This window comes from Phyllopteryx taeniolatus, chromosome 17 (genome assembly GCF_024500385.1).
Source record: "Phyllopteryx taeniolatus isolate TA_2022b chromosome 17, UOR_Ptae_1.2, whole genome shotgun sequence".
In the NCBI taxonomy this organism is placed as follows: Eukaryota; Metazoa; Chordata; class Actinopteri; order Syngnathiformes; family Syngnathidae; genus Phyllopteryx; species Phyllopteryx taeniolatus.
The window spans coordinates 16,527,237-16,547,088 of NC_084518.1; the positions used below are offsets into that span (position 1 = coordinate 16,527,237).

At 41.0% G+C, this 19,852-nt stretch overlaps 2 protein-coding genes across 14 annotated transcripts in view; both read right to left on the reverse strand.

Moving 5' to 3' along the window:
• rapgef6 (Rap guanine nucleotide exchange factor (GEF) 6) overlaps positions 1–4,241 on the reverse strand; it is a 67,735-nt gene extending 63,494 nt beyond the window's left edge. For 5 of the 9 annotated variants that reach the window (XM_061752486.1, XM_061752485.1, XM_061752484.1 and 2 more), the window contains exon 1: positions 3,576–4,235. In XM_061752486.1, the coding sequence (XP_061608470.1) occupies positions 3,576–3,650 (75 nt within the window). In that variant the 5' untranslated portion in view covers positions 3,651–4,235. Of the gene's footprint in view, positions 1–3,575 lie in introns of all 9 variants that reach the window. The other 4 variants (XM_061752482.1, XM_061752481.1, XM_061752479.1 and 1 more) reach the window with 3 other exon arrangements.
• Positions 4,242–5,594: 1,353 nt separating this feature from the next.
• fnip1 (folliculin interacting protein 1) overlaps positions 5,595–19,852 on the reverse strand; it is a 31,916-nt gene continuing 17,658 nt past the window's right edge. For all 5 annotated transcript variants that reach the window (XM_061752493.1, XM_061752491.1, XM_061752495.1 and 2 more), the window contains 10 exons: positions 19,040–19,175; positions 18,598–18,799; positions 17,550–17,635; positions 15,017–15,163; positions 13,442–13,611; positions 11,113–12,331; positions 9,742–9,907; positions 9,247–9,447; positions 8,206–8,321; positions 5,595–7,639 (listed from right to left, as the gene is read on the reverse strand). In XM_061752493.1, coding sequence (XP_061608477.1) covers positions 7,561–7,639; positions 8,206–8,321; positions 9,247–9,447; positions 9,742–9,907; positions 11,113–12,331; positions 13,442–13,611; positions 15,017–15,163; positions 17,550–17,635; positions 18,598–18,799; positions 19,040–19,175 — 2,522 coding nt within the window. In that variant the 3' untranslated portion in view covers positions 5,595–7,560. The remainder of the gene's footprint in view (positions 7,640–8,205; positions 8,322–9,246; positions 9,448–9,741; positions 9,908–11,112; positions 12,332–13,441; positions 13,612–15,016; positions 15,164–17,549; positions 17,636–18,597; positions 18,800–19,039; positions 19,176–19,852) is intronic.

The following is a 19,852-nucleotide window of genomic DNA, read 5'->3' on the forward strand; positions in this document are numbered from 1 at the left end:
CAAAGCATGAAACATCGATATTGCTTCAGTCATCGAATGTGGTTTTCTTCCAATTTAATCGCTGTATCGCGACATCATCGTTTATAAGCTATTGTGATATCATCGCATCGGCTGGTGACGTTACAGTATCGGCACATGGAACAATACCACAGCATAAAATATCGTTAATGTTCCTCTCGTCCTAAATAGTTTTCTTCCAAATGAATCATTGTGTCACAGTCACGATATCTTTTTAAAAGTTAATATCATCATTGCAGTATTAATACTGCAGAATCAATTATGGATATTGATGCCGTAGTCGTGTAAGGTTTTCAATAAAAAAAAAAACAACCTCTGTTCATCTCCACCTCCAGAAGCCTTGAGGGAGGTATTCCATCTAGTGACCCACTTTGCATCACAGGTGGACGTGAGCACCTGGGGTGGGGGTGTAATGCATGACAACACGCAGCAACAATCTAGGACACGTCTGACGAGAAAGTGACACTTTCATTGCGGGGTGGCGGCACTTTCGGGAATGTTTGACACCTTACAGCAGCTCACTTTGGTCTTTACACAGGCAAAACAAAACAAAAACTGGGTTATGTTGGATCAGTGCAATCGTATATGTTTGACGTTGCTGTTGGCTAACGTTAATCTGCACATCCGACAACACTGCAGCTCTGCTTAGCTTTTGACGTTGATGCGATAGCAATTGGGTATAGCCCGGCGAGACAGGAAGACGCCGGATCTTTGTTCACCATTCATTGGCGGCAGCTACCCATTATCTTAACGTTAACCTGCGCATCCAGCAACCTTTCGCCTTTAACGTGACAGCGGTGACTAAACGGGCTGCGGCAGCCATCACTGCGTCACATTCACTGCCATTGACGGCTTTAGAAGTTAAATATCCATGTTAACTGGGAGGGCTGGCAGTGAATGAGTTTAACTAAGGAGGATTATATCTGCTTGCTCAGCTACATGGACACAAAAAAAATTTGCCTGTGTGGAAAAATGTACTTCGGCCACGCCCCTTTACTGTGATTGGCTGACTAAACTATGTGAGGTGAGTCCACCTGTAGCCTCCTTGCGCATTCCATGCCGAGAGCAGTGTGCTTGTTCACGCCTGCTCTGCTGAATGGAATGTACGCACACAAATGCACACATGCGCCAGCTATGACTCGCGCTAGCGACAGCGCGGCGGGCTGAGACCGCGTGCCCGCAGGAAGCGGCGGCGTGTTTACTTTTAAACAATAGCCGGCAGGCACGGCGTTGGAGCGGACGCTTCCTGATGCTTCAAAACAGGTTTGCTTTTCGGAAACAACAACATGAGCTAACCACAGAGTCATAAAGCCTAGTTGCTTGGAACGTGAACTTTAAATGGACAAAATTGTGGCTAATCAAGAGTGGATAACAATCAAGTACTGATTGATTTGGTGATTGAATCCAGCCATCGTAACCTCTATCCAAAATTAACATGATTTAGGCCATGGGATTGAGCAGAAATCCACTATAACGAATTTTGGCTGCTCGAGAGTGGACGAGAAACATTGCAGTGATAACACGCACACATCTTGGATTGCATATCATACGAAATCAACAGGATCTTAGTGTAACTTTTGGATGAATTCCGAATCTTGGTTGCTCAAGAGTGGATGAGACACTTTGCAGTGACAACGAGCGCGCAACAATAAAAATCAACAGCGTTCTTGCACTGACATGACTGAACATGAATCCCCAAAAGATTGGGAGTAAGATTCACTCCGATCTGTGATTGCTCGAGAGTGGATGAGACAGATTGCATACCTTTTACCTTTTAGCTAGGCATCATGGGCTGTGTACTGTGTATGTAAAATCAACAGGATTCTTGGTTTGAAATCAAAAATCTACTTGAGAATAGTAAGGGTTCGAGAGTGGACGAGAAATATAAAGTGTTTCGACACATGGTGATCGGCTACCGTGACCGCTTCAGAAAAACGTTTCGAGCAAAAGTTTCAAATTTAGAACTGTGACTGCTCGAGAGTGGACGAGAAACATTTCAGTGATTGGATCGTTGACTCCAGCTCCCTTTAATATCTTGCATTGTTCCTCCTTGTGTCAAATTTTGCCAGGATTCTTGCTCTGATAGCAAACAAAAGCCCCCAAAGGTTAAAAAGTAAATTCAGTCCGAAATGTGGCTGCTCGAGAGTGGACGAGAAATGTGGACAGATTGCACACACCTTTGACCGCAGCCTACTTGAGCATCTTGGACTCTGCTTATCATTCAAAATCAACAGGACTCTTTCTCTGATATGAACAATAATCCCTGAAAATGGTAAATTTAGAATCGTGACTGCTGGAGAGTGGATAAGACATTTTGCTGTGATTGGACCTTTGACCAGTGCTAACCTGCACATCTTGGATTGCGTGTCGTTCGGTCTCAACATGACTGTTGTTATGTCTTTGAACAAAAAAAATAATAAAAATAAAAAATAAAAATCCCAGAAAGTTTGAAATTTAGCATAGCGAGTGCTCGAGAGTGGACTAGAAATTTACAGAGTGGATCACAATCCAATAATTTTTATCTTTTTTTTTTTTTTTAAATCACACTTCCTTTTTTTTAATTTCACACTTAGAAATTACACGGTGGACCGGACGAGAACGCCCGGATCGGCCCTTCTGGCGTTCATTGGCCGACGGAGCGCGCTTGTTATGGTTTGTTCATGTGTGCACAAAAGCGCTCTATGGACGGCGTGAAAGAGGCTTTCTGGCCGGCACGCGGACGCAAACAAACAGGGGATCAAGAGGCGTCAAACAGGCCCTTTATGAAACCAAAAGGGGGGGGGGGGGGGGAAACGAAAAAAAAAAACGCTTGCTCCACCATTACTGCGCTTCCATGGAGCAGACATGAACGCACCAAAGGTCACGCTTGCCGCTGTCATCGGACCCACAATGCACTGGGGCTGTCAAGATGCACGCTGAACACTGTTGAATGGTTTGGACGTTGCGAGCATCTTGTATTACATTTCATCCAAAATGTCTTACGATAAAATGGCACATTAATCCCTGGGAGTTTCACAATTGCGGCTGCCCGAGAGTGGACGAGAAACATCGCCATCTGACCTGCTTGGGTTTGGATACCGTTTCAAACTCTTTCGGATTCTTCACACATCTATCCATTTATCTACTTCAGAGTCAGTCATAAAAGAAAAGAACAAAGGCAAATTCAACACAAGTTACCAACTATATCTATTGACGTTCAGGTGTGGCCTTCAGGGACCTTCAAACATCATAGGGTTCATCCCATTTATCGTTATAGCTAGTTATCAATCGATGGTCAGGTGTGTCGTTCAGAAACATTCAGAAATCACAAATCGCCTTTGACGTATGTAACGTTCGCGGTTCGCCGCAGCGTGCCACTCAGTGTTTGTATTAGTAGTTTAAATCATTTCACTCGCCATTATAGAGCACGTACTGCGATTTATTCATGTAATCTGGTCACAAAACAAGTTAGTAGCCGCGAAGTTGTGAGCTAACTTTTGAAGGGAGGGTGAGAAGGAAAAAAAGAAAAAGAAAAAAAAGCCGACGTGCTACTTTACAGGCGCGATGGCTTCACGTACCTCTGCCGTCCGCAGGGCGGGCGGCTTCCTCAGCGCCAGTTTGAAAGCACTTTCCATAGCTCCGGTCATTTTCATAACGTCGAATTCCACCCAGGAGGGACTTTTCCTTCCTTTTTAGTCGATCTTTAAGCTTCGGGTGGTGTCACATCCCCCGCGGTGGAGCTCGTCCTCGCCCGGGCGTGCATGGACGGAGAACTTTTTCAGCCAACTCCCCACCAACCGGGCAGTTAAAACACGCCCAAATAAAAAAAAAAGATAACTAAAAATGCACCCAAAACAGCGTCGTAATCCGTTTAAAAGTGCCACAAAGTTGTATCCGGTGCGTCATGGGCTCCGTACGTCCATCTCGACCGCTGCCGCCGCGAGTTCCATCCGAACGGTGGAGATTTTGGTCCCCTCCTCCCGGAGAAAGGAGCAAATGTGGCGAGTTGACGACATACATCTGTTTGCCAGTAAAGGGGCGCTGCGTTCAAGTACACCTGGACGGGGAGGAAACCGGTGGCGACGAACAGCGACTTGGGTCGGAAAAAAAACCCATAATTTATAATTCGATCTACTACTACGGATTTAAGCCATCTTAATAAAATCACTTCACCTGTTTTAACGTTTTAAAATATAAATTCGGCGTGTAGTACTGGTAAATTGAAACGCCACGTACTTTGACGCAGTCCCTGAAGGCATCACTGGCTCCTGACACTTTCAGTAGCTGTTAAAAGTGGAGCGAAATCTGACTACCGGGATAAAAGCCAAGACGTTCATAAATAACACAATTTTATGTGAGTAACTTTATCCTGTATTCAGACGTCGACATACTGTGTTATGTAATCGTGTTATGACAAGAAACGGAACTTATTTTGAGTCACTTTTTTGGACACTCCTTGCTACGCTGGTTTATTGCATAACGGCGGCGAGCGCGCTCGTTTTGTCGACATTCTGTGCCGCGGTGGGGGGCGGGGGGGGGGCGGAGGGGCGGCATTAAAGGGGGCTGGAAAGGTTCACATGGTGACCACACTCGAACCATATGATTACTTTACCATTTACACTATTTAATAAAACGTGCAATAATATTAATAGAGTATTCAATAATAAGTCATTTTAAAATAGTATATATGTATTTTACAAATAAGACATGCAATAATAGACACTGAATCATTTTAGGAAATAGTAAAAAGCTCAACTTTACAGTTACAATAGTGGTCAGTGTTATTTAAAACAAAAACAAAAACGACAATATCCATCCATCCATTTTCTTTACCACTTATCCTCAATATTTCATTTTAATCATTTGTATCGTAAATATTTATTTTTAAATTGTAACTTAGTCATACAATAAATCTTTTGCTAGTTAGTGTAATTATTTTAGAATAATTGTAATGAAAAGACACAAAAGTTAGTGCTTTTGTTTTTTAGAAAATTACAAATAAGATGTGCAATATTAATAACTCAAATGATTGTTTAAAATATTGTAGTTGATAAAATAGCAAAAATATCTACCTTTAATAATATTAAAAATACTTTATACTTGCACTGCAATATTAATGTAGCAATTTGATTTCTGGAAATTATTACCAATTAAAAAAAAAAGTGCATTTGAAAATGTTTTCTAATTTAAATATTCTATATTAATATACTGTATGAATTTTTAAAATCATGGTATCAAAATAATTTAGTTATGGTTTTAAACAAATGCAATATTTAAAAAACGAATTACTAAATGTATGCTTTTTTTAAACAAAAAAGCACTACAGCAAATTTGAATACATTTTAATCATCACACTTTATAGTGCTTAGTTAAAAATCAACAAATATTCAATAGTATGCCAACATTTAAAATAGTATTTTATAAAATATATAAAAGTTGTACTTATAATTAAAATCAGTTTCCAAATTTTTATGCTAATTAAAAAATATAGTTTACACCAAAGTTTGTTGTTTAAAGAAATGCATGTAAAATGTGCATGTTATTGTGGCAAAGGTATCTAAAAATTGCAAAAATATAATAAACAAATAGAAGACCTCTTTATGTCCAAATGTCTCCATCTTTATTGCACATTCCCATAAAATTGGGAAAAAGATCTATTTCTGAGTAGACAATTGTTTAAAAGGTATAAATACATGGAAATGAATTGTACAGTCCACAAAAATAACTTAGTCATAAACAAAGGACACCTTTTAACACGCAAACAACAAGCGCTAATCAACGTTAGCGCCTGTTTGGAAGCCTGCGACTATGTCATCATTACCCATTAAGACAAAAACAATGAAAGCACTGTTAAAAAACAAAGAAGAAGAAGAATAACCCTCCATGGATTTTCCTACATCGTGTCGCAGTTACTCCTCATCGTAAACATGGTAGAAAAGTGTGAAAATATTCAGCATTTTTTGTTTTGGTTGTAAAATGGACACAGCGATGATTCCACAACAGGAGGAAGAAAAAAATAAGCTAAGTGTTGATTTAAAGAGTTAGAATTCCCTTTTTAATAACTGACCTCAGGGTTTTGTTGTGACTGGTGCATAAGAGGATCTGAGGTAGTGTTTGGAAATTTTCTGAACCGGTTTGTCGCAGTAAATTTGAGTACGAACAGAAGGGGGGAAAAGATCAAAATTTGGCTTGTAAAATTAAGTGGCATCCTTTTCAAAAGACTTACGACACGACTGGCTTGTTGGAGATTGTACAGAAAAAAAAGCACAAAATCGATTCCTCAAAACGTCTTTCTCGGCATTTAAAGTTCATCAACTACCAAGGGGTGTTAGGGCCACGTTATATAGAAATAAAAAAAAAAAAGATTCAAGTTGAAATCTTACAGGAATTAAATAAACAATTAACTAGAGAAAATTAAGTAGTAAATTCTAGAATAAAGTCGCTGATTGGAGAACTTAAAATAAAAAAAAAAAAAGTCATTTTCTCATGAGAGAAAAAAGAAGTGGTAATGAGGATATTTTTTTTCTTTAAAAAAAAAAAAAAAAAGAAGTCACCAATTATTGAGAATAGAGTTGCATATTTGAGGGAAAAGGATTAGTATTTTTTTGCGGGGAAAAAAACCTACATATTTCGAGAAAGTAGTCGCTAATTTTCGAGAAAATGAATGAGTAAAACTCCATCTTATGTGAATACATTAACATCTTTTTTTGTGAAAAAAAAAAAGTGCATATTTTGTGGGGATAAAAAGTTGCCAATTTTTGAGAACAAAGTAACATTTGAGGAAAAAAAAAAAAAAAAAAAAATCTGGATCTTGTGAGAATAAATCATTTTTTTTAATTATTTTTTTTTCTTTAAAGAAATACAATCGTATACCACTTGCATATTTTGGTTAAAAAAGTTGTATATTTTCTAGAAAAAAGTTTCAAGTTTCATATTTGATATAATAAACTGTTATAATTAATATCACGAGAAAAAAACGTTTTGGCTTTTTTAAAGGAAAAGTGGAATTTTTTTGGGGGGGGGGAAGTCCTATGATTTCGAGAAAGAAATGTGATATTTTAGAGAAGAAAATTTGTATACATTCAAGAAAAAAAAGAAAAAAAACTGAGAATACGTTTTTGAGAAAAGAAAATTTTCTATTTTTGGAGGGGGAGAAAAAGCCATAATATCACAAGAACAAATTCGGAAATATAAGGAGGGGAAAAGCCTCCTTTAGATACAATCATCTGGTATTATTCTTGAAAGATTATGATATTTTTATTTTTTTTTCCACAAAAATATACAATTTATTTTTATAAGAAAAATATGTCTTTACTTCACTCTCGTGGTGTAACATTCAGTTTCTTTTCAGCGTGATCCTAACACCCCTTTGGCAGTCAAGTCTTTGGCTTGGTGTCCAAGAAAGAAAAGAAAAACATTCAAAGATTCTTCCTTTCTTGCCCAATAGTACCCTCCTGTGGTACGATCGGACACTGCACCTGTCAGCAGCAACAGTGTGTGAGGTCCATCCACAAAGAAAATGGAGGAGAAAAAAAAAAAGGAAGCCCAGACGCGTTGTCGCCCTCACAGCAGGATCTGGGCCACGTAGGGCGAGTGAGTGCTGGCCACGGCGGCCAGAAGCGGAAGGTCGCTCGATTCGATTCTGAAATTAAAAAAAAAAAAAAAGGGACACGTCATATTATGCTCCCAAAAATACATTTATATGATAATAATACAAGGTGGGCTAAAAGTGGCTACTCACTTGACTTTTTGTTCATTTGAGTACATTTACAAATGTTTATTACAATGACATTTGTTAAACATGGTTTCATCAGGTAAATTCAAATGAGGGTTTTAAAATAGTGGTAGGGTTTCAAGTCAATCCTTCCTTTGTCGTTCCTTCCTAAAATCCTTCCTTTCATAACATCCTCCTTCATTTCTCCTCCCTTCTTTCGCTACATCCTCCATTCTTTTCATCCTTTCATACCATCCCTCTTTACTTCCTCCCTTCCTTCACTCATCCATTTCTTACCTACAAGAGACATCCTCAGTTCTTCCTTCCAACCTCCCTTCTTTCCTCCCTTCCTTCCTTCTGTCCCTCTTGACTCCATTCCTCCCTCACTCACGCCTATCCTTCTTTTCTTGCTCCCTTAAATAGGTTAATTTCAAGTTAACTGTGTACCTCATTTTGTACCCCCTTGTATAACAACAACAAAACTGGGTGCTCACCCTAAAACCATGCCCAGTTCTTTGACGTGGACTCTCTTTTGGCCCTTCAGGTACTCGGCCAACATCTTACTCTTGAAGTAGATCTCCTGCAGGCGGTCCTCCAGGTGCATGATGCACTGAGGAGGAACGAGATCAGTTAAAATTCACGCCATCAAAACCTTGGTAGCCAAGCTAAAGTCTCATGGGATTTGGTCAAGTCGCACTAGATTTTTTTTATTATTATTATTTTTTAAAGGTTTCACAAGTTTTGCTGAAGTATCACAAGCTTATCTGGAATCTGACAAAAAGTTTCTAAATTCTCATGAGATTTGCTGGTCTCAAGTTTTACTGAACTGTCACAAGCTTTTCTAAAGTCTAACAAGAGGTGCTGGAGTCTCGTGAGATTTGCTGAAGCCTTTCTACGTTTGCTAAAGTCTCGAGATTTTTTTTTTTTAAAGGTTTCGTGCAATTTTCTCAAATCTCAAAATTTGTTCAAGTCTCATAAGATTTTCAAAACTAACAAGGTTTGCTTGAGTCTGACGACATTTTCTGAAAACTCAGGAGATTCAAAATCTCGCGAGATTCACTGAAGTCTCGCAGGATTTTCTTACAAGAGACACTGGCTGGACTCGCTTGAATCTTGTGAGATTTTCTAGGTGGCACAAGATTTGCTAGAGTCTGAGATTTAAAAACGTCTCACAGAATTTGTCGACATCTGAAGAGATTTGCTGGTCTCACTAGATTTGGCAAAGCCTCAAAACATTTTCTAAAGACTCAAGATGTTTTTTTTAGGTTTCACAGGATTTTCTTAATTTTCACAAGCTTTTTTGAAGTCTCAAGATTTTGGGGAAAGTCTCATGAGATTTTCTAAAATCTTACGAGAGACACTATCAAGATTTTCTTAAGTCTTGTTAGATTTGCTGACGTCACAAGATTTTCTCAAATCTCGCAGGATGACTGTTCCACTTCCGGATTTTCTCAATTGAATTCTATGAATTTTGGCGAAATTACGGATTGTACAAATTGGAATTTGGAGGCGTCAGTGTGTTGTGTGTTACGTACAAAGTTGGGCGACATGTTGAGCTTGTAGAGCTGCTGCGTGGAGTGCAGCAGTCCTGACACCAGGCTTGACACCAGTACCTCCTTGCCCAGCTTGCCCACATCGGTGGCTCTTCTTTGGCTGCTGGCCACCTGCACCGTCCACTTGTCCGTGTCGGCCACAATACACACGGCCTCGGCAATGGGCTCGTCCAGTACCGGATGCTGCGTACAACAACACCGGCTACCATTACACCATTGGTTTCCCCTGGTGTTTTTCGTGCTTTTTGGGTCCAAGGACCCCTTACAAGGGAGACATTTTTCCAAGGGCCCCCTCATGAATGCAACGCTCATTAAACATAAATAACATGTATCCCTGAATAAAACAGGAATTAAAAAGATGACATGACGATAAATTCACATATTTTAAGAGACAAATAGACATCATTTATTGCAAACTATTTTGTGGACCCCAGTTTAAGAACCACTTCCCGAAGGTAATAAAACGTATTCCTTTACCTGGACGGCGTGCGTGAGTTCGGCCATGAGGCTCTGCCGTAGCTTGTCGTCGCCGGGCATCCCGTGCAGTACAAAGTCTGGCACATAGGTGGGGCAGTAGCCGCCGAACAGGGAGCGGCCGAAGTTGGCGATGGTCGGCTTGGAGTAGTTCTCCACTAGCTTGGAGCTGCCAGTACAAACAGCACGTCATTAGGTTTGGATTTGCAATTGCTATTCAGCCTACTGATTGTCTGATCAATGAAAGCATCCATTTTTGATATGGAAATTCAATCAAGGGAAATATTCACGTCAGTAGGCGCATGGTAGCAATCGGCACGGCGCACCAGTAATTCAGGTTCAACTCGTTTGCTGCCAAAAGTAAGCCACAGGTTTGAATTTCAAAAATGCAAAAGAATGATGAAATGCAGATTATATATATTATTTTCTTAAACATATTTACCTATCCAACTATATATAGTAAAAATAAATTCAAAAAAATATAAATTACAACGTATTATACATTTTTATACTTTTTAAATACGTTATATAAACTGATTTTAAATATTGTGGATAAATAAATTAACTTATTTAAAATATATATTTTAATTATGTAATTAAATTGTGTAATTGTATTCAAAAAAATCTCATTTAACATTTTGATATTGTATTTATCAAATATTGATTCAACAAATTAAATACATATCTAAAAACATCTACATTTTTATATTATGATCAAACTACTTCAGTTACGTTTAGTAAATATGAACATATTTTGATACAAAATGGAAATGTACTTAGCGTTTTCTATTTTTAAATATATTTAAATAATTCAATATATTTTGTTGATCATTTTTTCAGAAGACATTTAATTTTGTGTTTTCCTACTTGCATGTAATATTTGTAAATACCTTCAAAAATTACATAATACGTATTTCTATAAATTAATACTTACTGTAAACTCATATGTAGCTATAAACAAAATTGAGTATGAATAAAGTTTTCTAAATCTGAATCAAGACGCATGGAAAGAGAATGAAGTGAAGTTTTCCCTGTGCGCGTATGAACACACACACGTATTCACAAAACGTTAGGGATTTTTTCCAACGTATAATTTTGTCATACATCTGTACCGTACAGCGGACCCCAGCAATTCTTGGGGGAGAGGAACTGAGCCCGATAGCGAATAGCGAAAATCCGCAAACAATTGCCATTAAGAAAAAAAAAAAAAACCTGAAAAAAAGCCTGGATTCCCATGAATAACGAGGGAATGCATTCCCCCAAAAATCCACTGACAGGTAAAGTTGCGAATGCCGAACCGCGAATATGTTGGGGTCCACTCTATTCCACTTTTTACACAAGATGTGCTTTGAGTGGAGTGAGACTCGCACTCACCCAGGGAAAGGCACCAGCACCTCCTCCTGCCAGTCCTCCGTCTCCTCGCTCTCGCTGTCGCCCAGCGCGCTGTCTGAGCTTTCGTTGCGTGGAATCTCCCAGTCGTTGAGGGGCGCCACCTTGCACTTTTGGTCCTCACCGCCGCCTCCGCCTTTGCCTGCGCAGTGGTGGAGGACGGGCACGGACAGGACGAGTCCTTTGTCGCACGAGTCCGTAGAGGCGCACCTGCACCTCCTGTGCGCGTCCGACGAGTCGCTCGCTTTGTCGATGCCGCCCTGGACGTGACGCCCGACCCCCGATGGGTCCAGAAGGTCTTTACGAAGACCGGCCACGGCGCCGGCGGCCTCCTCCCGCTTGGCCACGTCGTCTATTGTCCTCGTTTCCACCGGGTTCTCCGCGCAGAAGTACTCGTCGAAGTGGCTAAAATCCGGAGCATCGGTGTTCCACGGGGGAAGTTTGCTGGACACCCGCTGCAAGGACGGGGGGTCCTGCGGCGTAGGCGGCGGAAGATGGTGGAGCTTCCTGTGCTTCTTCATCTCCTCCTCCACCTTCCTCCGCCGGCTCTCGGTGTCCGACTCGGGCGACATTGAGTCCCCGATGAGGAAGGTGACTTTGCTGGCCGCCTCCTCTGGCAGGATGAGAGACATAGGGCCCGACGCGCTGGTTCCCGGGGGGACGTTCTTGTCCGGAGGCTTTTTCTCCAGGGGGAAGCCCAGCAGGGGGTCCCCGATGGGGTCTCCGACAGGGTCCCTGCCCAGGCCCTCGTCCGGTCCGCGTTCTCTCGGGGAGCATGAGCCCACGGGCAGCACCGTCTCCAGCCGGGCCTCGGCGGTCAGCGGGCTGCCGGACTCCTTATGAGGCCCCTCGAGTTCCTCCGAAGTCCGGCAAACGTCGTCCTGGAGAGTCCCGGTCGCTTGGCACCGGTCCTCGCCCTCGTCGTCCTTCTCCGCCAAGTAGTCGCCGCCGGGCTTGTGCACGGTCACGAGCACGTAGTCCGACTCTTCCACTTCACCCTTGCGCAGCGAGGTGGTGATGAGCGAGCCGGGCATGACGATGGCCTCGTCCTCAGCGCCGTCCAGCATGTGCGTCTCCAGCAGCTCTGAGCAGCGGATGAAGTAAGTCAGCACGTACAGGAGGCGCTGCACCAGCTCTTGACGACGGCCCACGGCCACCGTGCGGGCCAGGCGCACCGGAGAGCCGATGGCGCCGTACAGGTCGCCTGCGAACAAAATGTCAGTGGCTATTTTTTGAGCTGCTTTTTTTTTTTTTTTTATCTTCCCACGTAACACACACAATGTCAGCGTCAATTGTTTTTACCCAAACATGAATGTAATGCAGTTCTTGGCTCTGACCACTTGGTGTCCCCATGATCACAGTTTCAGAACATGCAGCTTGATTATTTTTTTTTTTTTTTTTTTTAATTGTACTAATTATATAGCAACTGTATCGCTAACAATACCAGCTTTTTTGGTATTGATATGAACTGTTTTCTAAAGTAAATATTTTTGCAACAGTATTCACTATATGTTCAAAAAAAAAACTCACAAAATGTACCATTTTTGGCAACAATATTCACTATATTGTAAGGAAAACCAGCCATGCCTTGAAATATTTAAAAGAATTACCATATTTTGTAACAAAAGTCAACACATTTGAAACAAAATGTAATATATTCACAATATTTTGAAACAATACTATCCAGTATTTTGTAATTTGTCACATTTTATAACAAATTTCACTGTATTTTGTGACCAAATTTGGCACATTTTGCTACAAATTTTAACAAAATCTTGCAAAAAAAGTCACTATATTTTGTCACATTTTTACCTGCACATCTGAATAAGCTATATTTTTCATTTTTCAAATTAACTAATCTTTTCCTTTAAATTATAAAAATATGTTTTTAAAACTACATTTCCCTTAGACATTTCTTTATGTAGGAGTGAATTAAAGGTGTTAATCCAGGAATTAAGTTTTTTTTATGAGACAAGATTAAGTAAAATGTTTTCATATTTAATGTTTTCCTAACTAGGCTAGTTTGAACTTGGCAGAGGTAGGAAAAAAAAAAAAAAAGTACAGATGAAGTCACTGAATTTATTTTTTGGCCTTTAAAGTCTGCTTGCATTGGGGGCACCAACTGGGGGCAGTCGCCCACCATATTCAGCAGACTAAGCTTGTTGTGGCTTTGAAATGTGCTTTAATGCCAGCCACTAGTAGAGTGGAACGGTCACATTGACGTTTTATGAGGTCTGTGCGCTTTTGACTGGCATTCTCGTATTTTGATGATCTTTATGCATGATTATATATATTCTAGATTCACATTTCTCACCGAGCTGCGCCCACAGCGGGTTGTAGGGGTGCGTCTTGGCCAGCATGTCCACGCTGGGCGACGAATGCTTCTCCAGGAAGATCTTGATGGGCGGCTGGCCGTTGGGCATGACCGTGGGCACCCAGGCCAGGTGGTTGGTCAGGACGGCCGTCAGCAACGCCGGGAGGAACCTGCCGACGTCACAAGATAGATGAGTGAGCAGAAGGGAAGGGAGCGCCCACACAAGCGGGCGCCAGTGGGGCTTTATCACAAATTGAAAAGGTCGAAAGTGGACAGTGAATACACACGCGCATAGACACATTTTCTCTCACTCTCACACACACACACAAACACACATTCTTGCAGCATGATTCACTTCTCATTTCTAAACAAGCGGCTACTTCCCCTTCCTGTCTCATGACTCCACTCCGACACGGTGGTCAGTCAGTCACGTGCCGCTCATGTCGACAACACAAATGGTATGAAGAAGACAATAAAATTGTATAACTTGATTAAGGTTGAGGGAGGAGAAAAAAAGCTATTTCCCTTCAGAGATTAAAATTTGCATCAAAAATGATTTTTAAAAGAAATCTGATGCAGTAATTTTCCAGTGAATGTGTAAAGTATTTCCACTGACAAATATTTTTTTAGAAAGTAAAAAAAAGGATTAAAATTGATTAATTCATCTACTAGTGATTAAATGGGAAAAATATCAGGGATTAGATTTTTATCTTAATTTATTTAAAAAAAACATCTTGAACTACAATAATTTCCTGGTGTTAAAATGTGAACTATTTGCATAAACTATTTTTTAACTAATCATCTTTTTAATTATGATTAAAAAAAAATAAAACATTTTGAACTAGATTATAATTTGTGCAAGATCACCTACATTTACTGTAAATTAGACTTTACACGATCAGGATTTTTGGGGACGATCACCGCACAGCGAGTTTAAAAAAACGATAACATCACAAGATTAAGTTTTCAGTCAGGTCAAACAAACCTCACAACATGACAGACACTTAAATCCTCTCCCGAGCACCGGTGACCACCACCACGCGTTTTTCCTTATTTTATTTATTTTTTTTTAAATAAAAAAAATTTCCCCCGTCACAATAAATTTGCGCGATCTATTGTTGACGAGATAAAGCCCAGTGATCGTAAAAGACGGGATGTGTTTGTATCGGATTGTTTTTATTGCAGTAGTCTGACATAGTGCAATCGTGAAAGAGCAAATTTGTCTTGTAGTCTGAACAAGGCATTACGTGTTGTCTGTCCCACACCGCCGACATGTTTTTTTTTTGTTTTTGTTTTTTAAATAACTTTATTGGTGGTCAGATATATACAGTACTATGTCAAAAGAAACGCAACAAGGCTAAAAATAAACTCGTTTTTGGACTCAAATATACTGTACATGATGGCGACGCGGCGCCAAGATCTTGCGGAGCCGATCAATGACGTCATTGATTGGATCTGCGAATTACGCCAAAGCGCGCTGGCATCTTTTGTCAGGGCGACAATAAGCAATTTGTGACCGGCGGGGACGGGGCGGGCGTTAAACCGGTCGGACCGAATAGAGCGGCGCCACTCAACTGGTTTTTGGAGGCCTGCTCCATCAGCAGCGAGAACTCTCTCATGAAGAGGCTGCACAGGTGGTTCTTCTCAGACGCGCCCGACATCATGGTCAGCCACACGGGCTCGGCCACGCGGGGCATGCTGTACAGGTCGCATATGGTCATCCTGAAGGGAGAGCGAGAGAGAGAACAGGCGTGTTATTGTCCGAGAACAAGACCTCGCTGTGAAGACCCCCCCCGCCCCCCACTGCAAGAAGGCCAGGAGTTTCCAGGGCGGGGACGGAGGGGGTTCGTGCACGTCTCGGCTGGACGCCAGGCTTGGACGCGGTGGTGGGAATCTCTGTGGGCCCGAGGAATGTCAGGCTGGAAACACGGGGCTGCCTGAGACCCACTGCCCGTTGAAGTTGATTTCATGCAGTCTGAACTGCCACGTGGATGTTAAAAAAATTAAAAATAAAATAAAAAAATAAAAAAAATTTAAAAAAATCAAGCCCTTCTCTCTGCTCTCAAACGCTGTGGGCGTGTCCGCCGAAAATATATACGGTTAAAGCTGCCGTTGCCTGGAATATATCCCACTGAATCGTCGCGGGACTTTTGCACATCACGAGGACGACGTGCTCGCTCTAAAGCGACTACGTCAGCCTGAAGCCCCGGTCCACACACTGACTGTGCCGTCGGCCTTTATTTTTCTCCCCCATGCTCTATTGCCTTCTCTCTGTCAGGGGCGTGCACTCAGAGCAGACGACGTGGTGCTCTAGAATATTACTGAATATACAAAACAAGCAAAATAATTTTTTTAACGTAGAAATTTGGTAGGAATTGGCCTTTTTTTGATATTTATTTTCCGATGTGTCATTTTGTTTTCATGTTTTGTGTACATGACAGTTCAGTTTGTTGTATTTGTACTTGCTTTTAATTTGCCTTGATTTGCTCTGCTGTCTCCAGTCAGGCCGGCATTGGGAATGAGAAACTGTTCTCAATTGCCTTACCTGGTTAAATAAATAGGGTTAGAGTTACAAATGTGCAAAGGATATGGGTTCCACTTTTGGAATTGAACCACAGAAGTAAATGAGATGAAACCTGTAATAACAAGCTTGAGTGATTGGATGGTGGCTCAATCAATGCTTTATTACTACACATTATAGTATTATGTACGTAAAAGAGAATATTTAACACCTCGCCACTCACACTTAGCCCCATATAGACGCCTTTTATGTGCGTGCGCTTTCGCCAAGTGTGCGGCTTATCTTTGTCAGCATGCGTCGGCGCATGTGTACCCACGTCACGGCAGCGTGGGCGTGAGACGGTTGAGGCGCAGTTTTGTAATGCTCCATGAAGTCAAAGACACCCACTGAAAAAGGCAAAGGCCAGCACAATTAAATTTAGCCGAAGCCTGAAGGTGAGATTGTGCAGCTATTTTGTTTGTGCCCCGCTCTACTATTCTGGAGCTCGGGCGGGGGCTCCGCTAGATAGGGTTGCCACTCAGGTGGGCCGGCTGCCATCGGGCATATGACTATGGCACGCAAGGGACCTCAAGACATGCTGCCAGCGTGTGTGTGGCAATACATTAGATCCACTTTAACCCACCTGTTATGTTGTGGGTCAAACTGACCACTTGTAAGTGATTTTTTTTTATTTATTTATTTATTTTATTTTTTTAGCATAGACAGACAGACAGACACACACACGCTCGCACAGATTAGGTCCACTTGAGCCCTTGTTATGTTGCAGGTCAAATTGACCCGTAAGTGAACCTAGTGTGCGTGTGCATGTGTCAAATCAAAGTACTTTTCAGCAAACGCCTAACAACACACAGACTTTGTCCACTTTAAACCTCCCGTTACTATATTGCGGGTCAAGCTGACCCGTTGTCCCATTGTGTGTGCAGGACAGACATTCACATACAGGTACACGTAGATATTAGGTTCATTTTAACCCTTCTTTTATTTTGCAGGTCAAATTGGCCCGGTGTCACAATGTGTGTGGCACAGACACAGATTAGGTCCACTTTAACTGTTCTGGTATTTTGTGGGTCAAACGCACCCTTTTTAACAAAATAAATAAAGACAATCTTGAAAAAAAATATATATAAAAAAAAAATTTAAGTTTATATATTGTATAAAACTTTTCAAACAAACCATTATCACAACTCCTTTCACCATTTCACCTTGGGTCAAAAACTTCCAATTTGGCTAAATCCTTGCTTTTGCAACATATAATCATGCATAACAAATAAATGATTCCGCTCAGGTTGTTTGTTTCTTCACGGGAATTAACGTCGCCGGTTACTTTTTTTCTTTTTAAAAAAGTCACGAGAGGGGTCGGAAAAGTCACAAAATGGGCAACACTGACTGACTGTGCTTTTTGTAAAAAGGCTGCCACGTCGTTAGTGGAAGCAGTGCACATCAGCGGGGATGCACTTTGAAATGACCGGAGCCGCTAAAAGAAGATCAATTCAAAATCATCTAAAAGGTCCGGCCGGACAAACTGGAATGAATCTGCAATGAATGAATGAGCGCTGTGTGTAAATGACGGTAAAACTGGTACCTTACCTGAACTCGTTGAGCCCCTCCACCATGCGGCTGTAAGCCAAGGCCCTCTGGCTGGCGTCAGCTGACCGCCGGCTCATCTTCATGGCCTTGCGGGAGGATGACATAAAACACACACACACAGACACACACTTTTTAGAAACGTGACCCTCTGGAATTTAGGGGAAGGCAGGGAGCGAGGAATGTGATGTGACAATGATGCAGAGCAAAAGTGCTCCGTAAATGCCGCCAAGTAAACAACATTTATGAGTTACGGGCGGTCGTCAGTCACTGCAATATGACAGTTTACCGTTTCGTTTACAGGGCACTGGACACAACATTAGGTACACCTGCACAAGATAAGGACTATCCCAGAATGAAGTCGATGTCGTCTTTTGCATTTGCTTCCTTTTCTGTCCTTGTTCATCCAAGACCGCAATAGTAGTCGTCTTTTATTGCTTTTCACATTTTTCTGGTGGTGTTGTCACTTGTTGTTCTTTTCGCTCTCTCTTCTTTCCTTGTTTTAGCCCCCGATTACTCAATAGGTGATGTTGTTGTTTGTTCTTGTTTTTTGCTCACTTACCTTCGCTCGGTTACCTAACCAGGTTTCAGAAGGTGTTGTCTCTTGTTCTTGCTGACTGATCTCTTTTCTGTTGTGTTTTATTAGGTTTTGCTCTCTTTTCTCTTTGTTCATTCATAGGTTCTCGAACCAGATTCCAAAATGTTATCATCTTTTGTTCGGGCTCGTTGTTCTCTTTCCTCTGTTGTATTTTTGCAATTGGTTCTTGCTCTCGTTTCTCTTAGTTTATTCCTAGGTTCCATGACGACACTCCAAAATCTGTTGTTGTTGTCGCCCTTTGCACTTTTTTCTCATCTTTGCCCCGGTTTCCCAAACGGTACCAGCAGGTATTATCGTTACTGGTGTTGCCTTTGATCACTTTTTCTCTCTCTTTTCTTTCCATCTGCTCCTTCTTAAACCATCAACAATCCAGTGCGATTCTGCCTTTTTAATGGAATGCATGTAGCCACTAACATAAAAAAAACATTTTGGAGTAAATAAAAGGGCATTCACCTGTTCGATGGCGCTCTTGAGCTTGTTCATGTGGCTCTCGAAGAGCGGAAAGTGCGAGAAGAAGAAGTCCTGGAAGCGGCTGTTCTCATCCGGGCTTGGCGACAGCGTGAAGATGACGCCGATGGCGATCTTCTTCTTGCGCGCCGCGCCCAGGCTCTGCCCGCCGCTCTCGTCCGACATGTTGAAGCTCTCCTCCACCGACCTAATGGTAAAAATATGCCTCTCAAGTCCAGAGTTCAAGTTCACCACCGCAAGTCACGTGAGACCTCAGCAAATCTCGAGACCTCGTTTTAACGAGCACCAAAAGGATTAACGACAGACGTGTTTTGTGCTTTTCCTTGCAACCATAGAGGCTTGACTGTATTTTTGCATTTCACAATGAGTTCACAGTGTCGGACAGGTTCAACTGGCCTGATTTTGTGAACGAGCGGCAATCTCTCACCAGCGTGGGAAGACACCGTTTTCTAGGCTGGTGGTCTGGCTGCGTCGCCACCGCCGCTGGTAGCTGGACGCGCAGCTGCTGGTCAGCGAAGAGCCCGGCGAAGGGAAGGGCGTGATAAGGAGGCTGCTCAGGGACGCTTGAGGAAGAAAAAAAAAAAGAAAAAAAAAAACGTAAAATATTTATAAACTGTATTATTTATCATGAATTTACTTTATTTCATGAAATAAAAATATTACATTTGATAACCAGTTTATCTAATATTTTTCATTGTATTGACAATTTATCCATTAACTAATGATTTAATGAGAAATGAATAAAACCATTTTGGCAAGGTCACACGTAGATAAGGAATCAAAAAATAACCAAAATTTAAATGTACATGTAAAATATGTGAAATTTTTTATTCTGATAAAACAATTCATTTTCTATTTGTATTTAATTATAAATAGGTAACCTATTGTGTAATAAAAGAAAAAATGCAAATGTAAAATGGATTATTTCACCATTAAAAAACTAAAATAAATCAAATAAGTGAATGAATATAAATGGAGACAAATTTTCACATACATTAGCATTCATTTGTAGATGAACCAGTAAGTACTGGAATAGTACATTTTAATTAATTTGATTATTGATAACTATGATTAATAAAACAATTATTTAATCAATTTTAAAAGGCAATAATATTTGATGTTTTCCTTTTTTTTTTTTAATTGAGAATAAATCAATATTTTTTAATGACAAACAAAAATGAATAAATACACTGTAATTAACCCATTTTAGGAAAAAATCAACAGACATGCATCAAAAATT